This window comes from Nerophis lumbriciformis, linkage group LG06 (genome assembly GCF_033978685.3).
Source record: "Nerophis lumbriciformis linkage group LG06, RoL_Nlum_v2.1, whole genome shotgun sequence".
Lineage (NCBI taxonomy): Eukaryota > Metazoa > Chordata > Actinopteri > Syngnathiformes > Syngnathidae > Nerophis > Nerophis lumbriciformis.
In genome coordinates, this window is record NC_084553.2 from 53,770,401 (window position 1) to 53,784,109 (window position 13,709).

The 13,709-nt window shown below is 43.0% G+C and overlaps 1 protein-coding gene across 9 annotated transcripts in view; it reads left to right on the forward strand.

Moving 5' to 3' along the window:
• Positions 1–13,208, forward strand: part of chd9 (chromodomain helicase DNA binding protein 9) — a 254,829-nt gene extending 241,621 nt beyond the window's left edge. For 7 of the 9 annotated variants that reach the window (XM_061964544.2, XM_061964543.2, XM_061964540.2 and 4 more), the window contains 6 exons: positions 2,503–2,680; positions 2,752–2,891; positions 2,964–3,188; positions 3,261–3,410; positions 5,422–5,526; positions 11,829–13,208. In XM_061964544.2, coding sequence (XP_061820528.2) covers positions 2,503–2,680; positions 2,752–2,891; positions 2,964–3,188; positions 3,261–3,410; positions 5,422–5,526; positions 11,829–12,641 — 1,611 coding nt within the window. In that variant the 3' untranslated portion in view covers positions 12,642–13,208. The remainder of the gene's footprint in view (positions 1–2,502; positions 2,681–2,751; positions 2,892–2,963; positions 3,189–3,260; positions 3,411–5,421; positions 5,527–11,828) is intronic. The other 2 variants (XM_061964542.2, XM_061964545.2) reach the window with 1 other exon arrangement.
• Positions 13,209–13,709: the final 501 nt, after the last annotated feature.

Sequence of the window (13,709 nt, forward strand, 5' to 3'; positions counted from 1 at the left end):
AAGCCGCACTGTCAGCTTTTGAGTAAATTTGTGGTTTTTAGGTGCGGCTAATGGTGCGGAAAATACGGTATTTTATCTCAACCAATTTTTAAAAATTATCAATCGATTTACAAATTAGGATGAGTAATAATTGTGATCTGGATGTTAATTTGTGTGCACCCCTAACATTTTGGCATTCTTAATGCTCATGCAGGTGTAAAAAGAAGCTAACTGCTGTGTGACATGGCAAAATAAAACAACTCTCCCTGAGCATGTTGAAAGAGCAAAGTTAGGGGTGACATATTATCGCGTTTATTACAATTGATTAATTGCAGTCATATCTAGAGCATTGTGTTTTTTTATTTGCAATAATCTAATTTTACGTCGCACTCGTTGCCGTCTCTGAAGTGCCTCACTCTCTTCCTGTGATTACCTGAGAGCAACAACACTACCGCCTTGCGGAACAAAGATAATATGTAGCCAAAAGAAGGTCTCACTCTGTCATTAAACTTGGCCCGGTTATGTTAGCGACTTCAAATTGTGGGGATAGGATGAATTATATCTCACAAATAGTTTGAAATATTAATAATGTTAAAGTCTTATCAGAAGTGTTTGTTTGTATACATTTGTCTTGTTTTTAGCTTAGAGTTGATATGCTTTTTATTTTTATTTTTTAGCGTAACGTGCATCACACTTTTACAGTGCTTCTTCAACTTTTTCACAAAGAACAACCTCAAAAAAACTTGGCTTTCCTAGTACCACCATTGTAGTTTCCTAATGAAGCCTTAGCTTGACGTTCCTCTACTTGCTGCGGCAACAACAAACAAAACGCCAGACGCTCCTCTTCGTTTTGTATCGTTTACTTGTCAACTTAATCATTCAAAAACGTAAAACAATAATAACTATGTGGGAACAAATGAATGGCAAAATAAAGGCGAGTTTGTTACAGTAAGAAAGAGTTAGAAAAAGTAAGAGTAAGGTAAAAAAAACTGTGGCTCGAGTCCAGCATTCCTGACTGCCATTACCCATAATACACTGTGTCCAAACCATATTACCACACAGATCCTTCCACCATATATGCAATTAAACAGTTACGTAATATTCACTGTATTAAAGCAGTATAAAATAGTAAGTCATAAAATTATTCAGACGAATGTAATAATTACAAATAAAGTGAACCTTATAATTATTCTTGGCATGCAATATATACATTTTCGTATTATTTAAATAAAGTAAATAGTCCTCTTTTGGCTGAATAAACATAAAGCGCCTTCCATAAAATGTAAATTAACTTAAACAGCATTTAGGCTCCTACAACCATAATGACCAACATTAAAATACAGTAGCACAGTAGGCCCAAGTATTCATTAAAAACGAGGCACAATTTTCATTTAACAAGTATGTTTAATATTTTTCATCACTAACAATACACACCGTTTGAACGGTAACACTGTTTGAATATAGGAAAATAAAACAGTGCACATAAATAATGAATCAAATAAAAATTATTTGCACATTAAAGTTAAAGTACCACTAGATGAAGCCTGCGTACTACTAATGGAAGGTGTGTTTTGCCCCACTTAACACTGACTTTATATTATAATAACACATCCGTGCTTCATTATAGTGGTTATTTTTAATATCAGAGCACACAAGGAGAATGTTGTTTTATTCACCCGTGCACCTCATAAGTTGCACGCACAGGTGTGGACCAAATACAACTAAAAGTAAAATAAGTTCACGTTCCGTCGATAAATAAGGTTTAAGACATGATATGATGTACGTGTATGAGACCTATGTGACTGACAGTTAGGAAAGCCAATCAAAGCCAAAATGTCCTCACGTACTTGGGACAAATATAAGTATATAGATGTATTTGTTAAATCTGTTCTTTTAAACTAGCACGCAAGCACTTAGATTGATGGCTCTTGTGTAATTTATTTTACATTATCAAAAGCAGTTCAACATCGAATACTTATTGAAAAAGCTACTTCCTAGTTAGACAACATACAATAGATAGCCTATACAGTACTGCCATCTAATGTCTTGGAAGTGCAACTGCATTGCAAATGAGACTCAAATGGTAAAAGACACAGGAGACAGCACACTTATCATAATCAAGCTCATTTTTAAATGTTACATTAATATTAAAATTGTATTGTCAAGCAATCAACATTTATCGACACGCGTAAAAGTACTGAAAAATGGTACCGTCGAGTTCTGGTATTGATTCCCAGGTACTAGGAATTGGTGCCATATTGGTTCATATGTGAACGGTACACATCCCTATACTGTACTATTTCAAATAAGTTATTTGACTATCGGCACATTTGTCCTTTTTGGTAGCCTTTTATAGTAACAGAAAAATAACATTTTATACGACTTTGAGGGGATTACAATTAAGAGGTTCCACTGTATGTATTTGTGTATGAACAAGAATGTAGTATTGGCGCCACAAACAAAAGTTTCACAGCCCTAAGAGTGAGCTACTCGTCCAACTTGTGGCTCCTGTGCTTTGTGCAGCAGGAGGGAGGTCTCAAGCTGACCTTCCAGAAACAGGGTCTACCTCTGAAGAGACCCCTGGATGCAGAGGAGGGACCCCAAGCCCAGCAGCAGTATCTGGCCCGGCTCCACGACCTGCAGAGCGCGTCAGACACGGGCCTGGCCGACATCACCAAGCCGCAGTGCAGCTTCCAGAACGGTACGGCGTCTTTTTACAACAAGATGGCAGCAAGAGCTTGTTGGATTTATTTGGCGCCGCTTCTTCTGCAGTGCCTTCAGGTCTGGCTGGTCCCATGAGGCTAAACGGTGTGCTGGACGGCCAACCGGTGGTGAAGCGGCGCAGGGGGAGGAGGAAGAACGTAGAGGGGATGGACCTGCTGTTCATGAACAGGAGTCAAGTCCCTGATCAGGTACGATACTGGATTGCACTGATTGATGATGCATGGGCATGACACAAACCTGGTGTTCCCCTGTGACTCCAGCCGCTTCCTGGGTGGGGCGGCATCGGCCAAGTGGGCACAGCTCCAATGCCAGGTTACAACCCGAGCGCGGGTCTGGCTCCGGAGGACGCGGAGAGCAGGGTTCCTGTCATCAACCTGAAAGACGGCACCCGGCTTGCTGGGGATGACGCTCCCAGGAAGAAAGATCTAGATCAGTGGCTGAAGGAGCACCCGGGCTTTGTGGCGGACACGGGAGCCTTCATCCCTGTGAGTATTGCGGCCTGCCCGCGTCATACCCGAACCACTTCGTTGTGCTGACTTTGTTGTTTTTGTGCACAGGGCGTCAACAAGATGCCTTTGCAGTTCCACATCCAAGATGGTCGGCCCAAGCAGAAGCGGCATCGCTGCAGGAACCCCAACAAGATCGACGTCAACAGCCTGACGGGGGAGGAGAGAGTGCAGATTATCAACAGAAGGAACGCCCGCAAGGTGTGTTACTTTCTATTAGGCATGGTCCGATACCGATCATCCATGAGTGAGATTGGCCGATACCATGCTTACCACAGCTTGATTGCAAGGGACATAGTAGCGCTTAATTTGCTCACCCTAATTCACCACTCGCGCTATAATGGGTTGTACTTGTATGGGTTGTACTTGTATAGCGCTTTTCTACCTTCAAGGTACTCAAAGCGCTTTGACACTACTTCCACATTTACCCATTCACACACACATTCACACACTGATGGAGGGAGCTGCCATGCAAGGCGCTAACCAGCACCCATCAGGAGCAAGGGTGAAGTGTCTTGCTCAGGACACAACGGACATGACGAGGTTGGTACTAGGTGGGGATTGAACCAGGGACCCTCGGGTCGCGCACGGCCATTCTTCCACTGCGCCATGCCGTCCCTGGTTAATGTGGCGGGACAGATCTGGCCCCGGGCCTTGAGTTTAACACCTGTGAATTGTTGGATACCGTATTTTCTGGACAATAGGGCGCACTGAATTATAAGGCGCACAGCCGATGAATGGTTAATTTTTTATCTTTTTTCATATATAAGGCGATTATAGGGTGCATTAAAGGAGTCATATATTTTTTTATTTTCTAAATGTAAAACACTTCCTTGTGATCTACATAACATGTAATGGTGGTTCTTTGGTCAAAATATTGCATAGATTGTTTTACAGATCATCTTCAAGCCCCTTTCTGACAGTCGCTTCCGGATGCACCGTTTTGTGGGCGGTCTTATTTACGTGGCTCACCTTCGGCAGCGTCTTCTCCCCGTCATCTTTGTTGTAGCGGTGTAGCGTGCAAGGACAGGAGTGGAAGAAGTGTCAAAAGATGGGGCTATCTGTTTTAATGACATTCAGACTTTACTTCAATCAATAACGGAGCAGCATCTCCTCATCCGCCGTAAATATGTCCCGTGAAAAACCGTCTGATCGGATCTCTTTAATAACTAAAGTTCCTTGGGTGAATAATGTAAACTCACTACACCGGTATGTTTTAGCGCTTTCATGGCAGATATAAGAAATAACTTTATACTACTTTATATTAGAAATGGCAACAGCGGAGGATGAATGTCCCATAGCAAGAAGATAGAGAAAAATAAGAAGCTTATCGACTATGGAGTCGACACAGACTACAAAGGCGGTTGCTCACAATTTTTCAGGACTTATGCAGATCCCAAATACAGATCAGCAGGTACCAAAAGGTAAGAAAAGGTGCTTTTCCATAATATTGCGAAACAAAACGCCAGATAAATATGTCTTACCTTACACACACACCGTAATAATAGCTTATCAAAGCCGTACTAAAACATTTTGATAGATTTTTGAGCGCCGTGTGTAATGTTCTATATTTTCAATGGAACGTATAAAATGTTGTTGTTTACTTGAGTTATATTGCAGTCTACATGTATGTCTTGTGTGTGACTGTCATTATATTGCAGTCTACACGTATCTCTTATGTTTGACTGTCATCTACTGGTCACACTTATCATTTCACCATGTATCAAATAAAATAGCTTTGAGGTCGGTAAACAAAACCAGAGTTATTCCGTACATTAGGCGCGCCGGGTTATAAGGCACACTGTCGAGTTTTGAGGGGAAAAAAAGGATTTTAAGTGCGCCTTATATTCTGGAAAATATGGTAATTGTTGGAATACATTGTGGTTGTCAACGAGTGTATTATTGTGTATTGTCGCGTTGATGTTGCGGCAAGCCAACGGTGTCTCAGCGTTTACATAAAATTGTAATTAATCATGCAGCTGAGATAGGCTCCAGCACCCCCCGCCACCCCGAAAGGGACACGCGGTAGAAATGGATGGCTGGATGGATATTTTCATTTACATTTTTAGCTCAAGTGTATCATTTTCCAAATTTTTCAGATGTAATAATGTTCATGTACTGCAAATCAGGTTGTACGCTATGAGGTATGTTTTTTTCTTCTTTGTGAAACTCCTTCCTTCATGCCGCTTGTATTTTTTGTTTTTACCTAAAGGTGGGCGGAGCTTTCGCGCCACCGCTCAAGGATCTGTGCCGCTTCCTTCAGGAGAACCCGGAGTACGGAGTCCCGCCCGAGTGGGCTGATGTTGTCAAGCAGTCGGTGAGTCTTGGATGTTATGAGGATGTTTAGCTGGCGATGCACTTTTAAGAGCACAACATCAACACAAACATGCACACCTGAGCACACAACATATATTGCAATTAGGGATGAATACCAAATTCTGTGCTTTTTTTTTTTTTTTTTTTTGGCACCGACCAAATCCCGCCAATCCTACCAGGCAACGATTCATGTAAAGAACGGTGTCATGTTACGGTACGTGGGTTGCGTGTGACGTCACGCCCGGTTGCCGACTAACAGCCGGCTCTAAAACACTTCAACACTTGTCGATCACTTCAGCGGACTCAGCCAAACTACTTTTAAGTAATATTGAATTTCCAAAGCCAACACAGCAATTCTCAAAAGTACTCCAACATACCGTATTTTCCGCACTATAAGCCGCCCCGGGTTATTAGCCGCACCTTCAATGAATGGCATATTTCAAAACTTTGTCCACCTATAAGCCGCCCCGGACTATAAGCCGCGCCTACGCTGCACTAAAGGGAATGTCAAAAAAACAGTCAGATAGGTCAGTCAAACTTTAATAATATATTAAAAACCAGCGTTCTAACAACTCTGTTCACTCCCAAAATGTACGCAAATGTGCAATCACAAACATAGTAAAATTCAAAATAGTGCAGAGCAATAGCAACATAATGTTGCTCGAACGTTAATGTCACAACACACAAAATAAACATAGCGCTCACTTTCTGAAGTTATTCTTCATTCGTAAATCCTTCGTCTTCGGTGTCCGAAGTGAAAAGTTGGGCAAATGTGAGATCCAAAATGGCCGGTTCCGTCTCGTCGAAGTCATCGGAGTCAGTGTCACTGTTATCCAGCAGTTCTGTGAATCCTGCCTTCCGGAAAGCTCGGACCACAGTTGTGACCGAAATATCTGCCCAGGCATTTACGATCCACTGGCAGATGTTGGCGTCGTCTGGCGCTGCCTCCCTGTCTTAGTGACTGTGTGTTCGCTTTCTGTCATCCATTGTTCCCACGCAGTTAGCAGTCTAGCTTCGAATGCCCTGTTGACACCAATATCTAGCGGCTGGAGGTCTTTTGTCAATCCACCCGGAATGACGGCGAGTATTGAATTAAGCGCGTAAGCGTGTCTCTTACTGTGATGTTATGAGCTAGCAAATATAACAACTACACTACCCAGCGCTAAGAAGCGCTTCCTGCTCTACCGGGAAAAAAGATGGCGGCTGTTTACCGAAGTTGCGAGAACGAAACTTTATGAAAATGAATCTTAATATTTATCCATATATAAAGCGCACCGGGTTAAAAGCCGCACTGTCAGCTTTTGAGTAAATTTGTGGTTTTTAGGTGCGGCTAATGGTGCGGAAAATACGGTAGTTGTATTTGTTTCTTTTACAATAAAAAGATGGCTGCACCATGCTAATTCCCATCCCTAGTCCTTGTACATAGCATCCACAATTAAAATTAAGTTTACGTAATAAAAATAATTTCAAATACAAGTGCAATAGATACAGAAAGTGCAGGTTACAGATCAGTGTGCAAAGTTGTCAAGTTATAATAAATGATAAATGGGTTATACTTGTATAGCGCTTTTCTACCTTCAAGGTACTCAAAGCGCTTTGACACTATTTCCACATTCACCCATTCACACACTGATGGCGGGAGCTGCCATGCAAGGCGCTAACCAGCAGCCATCAGGAGCAAGTGTCTTGCCCAAGGACACAACGGACGTGACTAGGATGGTAGAAGGTGGGGATTGAACCCCAGTAACCAGCAACCCTCCGATTGCTGGCACAGCCACTCTACCAGCTTCGCCACGCCGTCCCAGTTACAGTATTTTAGCAGCATAATATAAAGTACAACAGTTTTTTTTTTTTTTATCAAAATCTGTATAACACAGCATAAAGTGTGGTAGCCATCAGACGATACCCACAAGGGTATCATCTGATGGCCAAATACCCATCTGGTACTATTAATGTGAGCAGGACTGGTGGTCTAAAAGCCAGTCTTTGACTTGCCCGTAAGTTAAGTAAGGCTCAACTTTTCCAAAATTGCGCTAGCTTGATGCTACCATACATAGTCTTTGCTACTGACATGCTGCTGATTAGCATTAGCGATTATACATGGCGATTTCAACACCTCCAAATTTGTTAATGAAAACTACCAACTAAGGTGCACGTTACAATCAAACAGCTGGTGCGTAATAAGTGCAATACTTACAGTATTAATACTTTTTAGGGTGCAACGAAAAACAAAAACAAAAATACACTACTCCCATCTAACATTTGAGACTTGCAACTATAATTGCAACCTGCAAATAAGGCTCAGAAATGTGATAAACAACTGGACAGCAATTATCATTTTTAAGTGTTGCAATAAAATATGTGATTGTATTATTAAAAACAATTCATATTTATTAACATTTATTAAAATTGTTACCTTTGAGTACTGGTATCGATTCCCAGGTAGTGGGTATCGGTGCAGTATTGGCTCAAATGTGAAAGGTACCCATCCCTAATTATAACATTGCTAATTGCCCCCTTTTTAACACTAATTATTTGAGATGACTTTATCACTGTTCCCTCCACCAACACCCCAACTCCAACATACCTTTAGTTTTCGTTTAAGCATTTTCAAAATGACACGTCCAATCAAAATCAAAAATCAGTTTGATATAATTCCAGTTGTCTCTTTTTGTAACTCTTTTTAAATTCAAAGATATTCTTGCAACTTTTTAAGTCCTTATTTAGAGAACTCCATGCTTTCACACCAGCAACAGACAAGCACATTTGCTTCAAATTTGTTCGCACTCTTGGATGTTTAAAATCATACGGCCTTCTGTGATTCTCATCTTCAGACGTGAACACAAATAACTTTTGTAAGTCCTTCGGAAGAACTTTATTTCTAGCTTTGAACATCACTAATAGAGTATGCAATTCTACAATGTCTTTTAGTTTTAATAATCCTGACCTAATGAAGAGTGGATTTGTGCGGTCTCTGTATCCTACTGTAAAAATGATACGAATTACTCTTTTCTGTGAAAGAAATAAAGGCATTATGTTGCTGTGATATGTATTTCCCCATATTTCTGCACAATACCGTATTTTTCGGACTATAAGTCGCAGTTGTTTTCATAGTTTGGCTGGGCTCCAGTGCAACTTACAGGTAAAAGCCAGTAAATTAGAATATTTTGAAAAACTTGATTTATTTCAGTAATTGCATTCAAAAGGTGTAACTTGTACATTATATTTATTCATTGCACACAGACTGATGCATTCAAATGTTTATTTCATTTAATTTTGATGATTTGAAGTGGCAACACATGAAAATCCAAAATTCCGTGTGTCACAAAATTAGAATATTGTGTAAGGCTAATACAAAAAAGGGATTTTTAGAAATGTTGGCCAACTGAAAAGTATGAAAATGAAAAATATGAGCATGTACAATACTCAATACTTGGTTGGAGCTCCTTTTGCCTCAATTACTGCGTTAATGCGGCGTGGCATGGAGTCGATGAGTTTCTGGCACTGCTCAGGTGTTATGAGAGCCCAGGTTGCTCTGATAGTGGCCTTCAACTCTTCTGCGTTTTTGGGTCTGGCATTCTGCATCTTCCTTTTCACAATACCCCACAGATTTTCTATGGGGCTAAGGTCAGGGGAGTTGGCGGGCCAATTTAGAACAGAAATACCATGGTCCGTAAACCAGGCACGGGTAGATTTTGCGCTGTGTGCAGGCGCCAAGTCCTGTTGGAACTTGAAATCTCCATCTCCATAGAGCAGGTCAGCAGCAGGAAGCATGAAGTGCTCTAAAACTTGCTGGTAGACGGCTGCGTTGACCCTGGATCTCAGGAAACAGAGTGGACCGACACCAGCAGATGACATGGCACCCCAAACCATCACCCAACCATGCAAATTTTGCATTTCCTTTTGAAATCGAGGTCCCAGAGTCTGGAGGAAGACAGGAGAGGCACAGGATCCACGTTGCCTGAAGTCTAGTGTAAAGTTTCCACCATCAGTGATGGTTTGGGGTGCCATGTCATCTGCTGGTGTCGGTCCACTCTGTTTCCTGAGATCCAGGGTCAACGCAGCCGTCTACCAGCAAGTTTTAGAGCACTTCATGCTTCCTGCTGCTGACCTGCTCTATGGAGATGGAGATTTCAAGTTCCAACAGGACTTGGCGCCTGCACACAGCGCAAAATCTACCCGTGCCTGGTTTACGGACCATGGTATTTCTGTTCTAAATTGGCCCGCCAACTCCCCTGACCTTAGCCCCATAGAAAATCTGTGGGGTATTGTGAAAAGGAAGATGCAGAATGCCAGACCCAAAAACGCAGAAGAGTTGAAGGCCACTATCAGAGCAACCTGGGCTCTCATAACACCTGAGCAGTGCCAGAAACTCATCAGCTCCATGCCACGCCGCATTAACGCAGTAATTGAGGCAAAAGGAGCTCCAACCAAGTATTGAGTATTGTACATGCTCATATTTTTCATTTTCATACTTTTCAGTTGGCCAACATTTCTAAAAATCCCTTTTTTGTATTAGCCTTAAGTAATATTCTAATTTTGTGACACACGGAATTTTGGATTTTCATTTGTTGCCACTTCAAATCATCAAAATTAAATGAAATAAACATTTGAATGCATCAGTCTGTGTGCAATGAATAAATATAATGTACAAGTTACACCTTTTGAATGCAATTACTGAAATAAATCAAGTTTTTCAAAATATTCTAATTACTGGCTTTTACCTGTATATGTTTTTTTCCGTCTTTGTTATGCATTTTCGGCACGTGCGACTTATACTCCGAAAAATACGGTAATTGAAATAAGGTAGAATAATTGAGCAATATAACATTCTCATTGTATTATATGGGAGACTGTATTTTTTTTTTAACCTTGTTCAAAATAAATAAGCTTTTAGATACCGTATTTTCCGCACCATAAGGCGCCCTGGGTTAAAAGCCGCGCCTTCAATGAACGGCATATTTCAAAACTTTGTCCACCTATAAGCCGCCCCTTGTTGTAAGCCGCATCTAACTGCGCTAAAGGAATGTCAAAAAAACAGTCAGATAGGTCAGTCAAACTTTAACAATATATTAAAAACCAGCGTTCTAACAACTCTGTTCACTCCCAAAATGTACGCAAATGTGCAATCACAAACATAGTAAAATTCAAAATAGTGCAGAGCAATAGCAACATAATGTTGCTCGAACGTTAATGTCACAACACACAAAATAAACATAACGCTCACTTTCTGATGTTATTCTTCATTCATAAATCCCTCGAATTATTCTCCTTCGTTGTCCGAATTGAAAAGTTGGGCGAATGTCGTCCGGCGCTGCCTCCCTGTCTTAGTGAAGGTGTGTTCGCCTTCGGTCATCCATTGTTCCCACGCAGTTAGCAGTCTAGCTTCGAATGCCCTGTTGACACCAATATCTAGCGGCTGGAGGTCTTTTGTCAATCCACCCGGAATGACGGCGAGTATTGAATTAAGCGCGTAAGCGTGTCTCTTAATGTGATGTTATGAGCTAGCAAATATAACAACTACACTACCCAGCATGCAACGATAGTGACGAGCATGCGCAGTAGCCCTGAGAAGCGTTGTTGTATGCTGGCAGTTAGAATGTGGTTATGAGCACGCTGTGAGTAAACGTTGAGAACTCAGTTAACACGCCTCGTCTGCATTATTTATAATTAGACAGACAACACACTTAATAGGAGCCATTTTGGGGTCTTTACATAAACACACAAATGGAAATGAAACGTCACATATCCCAGCATGCACCGCGTGCTTCTTCTTCCGGGGCGGGTGGTTGCTTACAGTAGAAGAAGCGCTTCCTGTTCTATGGGGGCGGGTGCTTACTTTGGCGGTTGCTTGCGTAGAAGAAGAAGCGCTTCCTGTTCTACCGGGGAAAAAGATGGCGGCTGTTTACCGAAGTTGCGAGATCGAAACTTTATGAAAATGAATCGTAATATTAATCCATATATAAAGCGCACCGGGTTAAAAGCCGCACTGTCAGCTTTTGAGTAAATTTGTGGTTTTTAGGTGCGGCTAATAGTGCGTAAAATACGGTACCTTATTTTTCACATGCAATATATGGGCTTTCCATGTCAACTTTTCATCTAAGATGACCCCAAGAAATCTGATTTCAGACACCTTCTCAAAACTATAGAATTATTTTATAGTTTTAATGCCATGATTTTAATGGTGTGCACAGATTTTGCTCTGTGCGGCCCCTGAGCCAAAATGAGTTTGACACCCCTGCCTTACACTCTCTGCAGTTGAGTTAAGCTATTTGAGGACTATATCCACCTGGCCTCTTTCAGGGTTACCTCCCAGAGGGCATGTTCGACAGGATCCTGACCGGTCCCATCGTTCCTGAGGAGGTGAGTCGTCGAGGACGGCGGCCGAAGAACCCCCTCGTCAAGGCGGCGGCGGCGACAGCCAACCTGTCGTCTTCCTCGCTGGGCCTCAACCCCCTGCTGGCCAACGGGCTGCTGGCGGGCATGGACCTGGGCAGCCTGCAGGCCTTCCAGCAGAACTTCCAGAGCTTGCAGTCCCTGCAGCTCACCGCGGGCCTCATGGGCCTGCCGTCGGACGCCGGCAACTTGGCCGCCAGCAACTTGGCCGCCATGTTCCCCATGATGCTCTCCGGCATGGCGGGAATGCCCAACCTGCTGGGCGTCAGCCCCTTGCTCGGGAAGCCCGGCCAGGAGGACAAGGAGAGCGGCGACGTGGCCGGCAAGTCGTCGGCCCACGCCAAAGGAGAACGGACAGAAGCTTCCTCCGCCTCCTCCGCCGGCGGCGCCCAAAGTGCCTCGGCAGCCTCCAGCCCCCCCGCCCCGCTCAACCCCTTGTTACTCTCCAGTATGCTCTACCCAGGGATGCTTCTCACTCCAGGCCTTAACCTTCCCGCCGACCCCGCCCCGCTCCATGCTCCGCCCCCAACCGTAGCCCCCCCGTCGTCCTCCGTAGCGGCGGGGAAGGAGGAAACTTTGGACGACGACGACAACGAGGAGGACGACGACGACGAGTCGGGGGAGCAGAAAGACAACAGCGGTTCAGGAAAAGCCGAGTCGTCCTCATCGGAGTCCGGGAGCTCCTCCTCGTCCTCGGACGACTCCAGCGACGAGGACTAAACCAGACTCCAAATCTATTTATGTACCGCCCTCCGAGAAATGTATTCATATATTCACATATGTATGGAGGCTTTTGTTTGCCGGCACTTGGCGTTTTCTTTACTTGTAAATAACTAACCAAATTGTTGTGTAATAAAAGATGAGAAAAAAAAATGCAGGAAAAAAAAACAGGAAAAAATCAACAGAAATGCTATTTCGGTGTTTGTTGACAAGGTACCGTCTTGTTCGGAGACACTTTGCATGTCACACCCGCGATGAAAAAGGCATTATTGTAATTATTACGTCAAGATTTAATTTTATTGTTATTCTTGGGGGGGGCGGGGGGCATCGACACGCGCGGCGAGCTGTTAATATATATTGATGGTTGGGGGGGGCGGGGCTATGATTTTGTGTGTGGGCTTTGCAGGTTGGTGCGTCGGACGTGAGCAATAACTCGGGCAGCTAACGAATGTCACTCAAGCTGTAGATTCCGTTCATGCTTGTCGGCTGGCGCGGCCTCATTCAAAAAACTTTTCTTTTTTTTTTTTTAATCCATCCGATGATTTTTAGCTTCCGAAAAATGACTCTCATGGGTGTGCCAAAAAAAAAAAAAATGCTATTTCCAGAATACGATCTTCCACTTCTCTGCTCCTCATCTCGCTATCGTCGGAATGTCCGATATTTATTTCACGTCGTCGTGTGTGACGCCGGCGCTAAATATTTCCGGTTTTTGCTTTCCAACACAGTACCGACTAGCTCGCTTGATCTTACGCTAGCTTGTACGTTTTTTTTTTTCCTCGTTTGTTTGTTTTTGAACTTCCGAGACGTAGAAGTGCCCTTATCTTTTTTGACACTGCAAAAACGCAAACACTGGAAGTCAATCAAACCGAAGTACCTTTTTCTTTCCCCTCGTTATGTTTTTTTCGGACACTGCTGGACTGTTAGTTCATCACCCCGCTAGGTGTCGCTGTAGCCTCGCTCTCCCACGGTCAGTGAACGCACCAAGACTGAAACCCTGCATCGCTAACATGGAAGGTATTTTTCTACATTTTTCTTTCCAATCCCTCTTTTAACGTACACTTGGTGGGC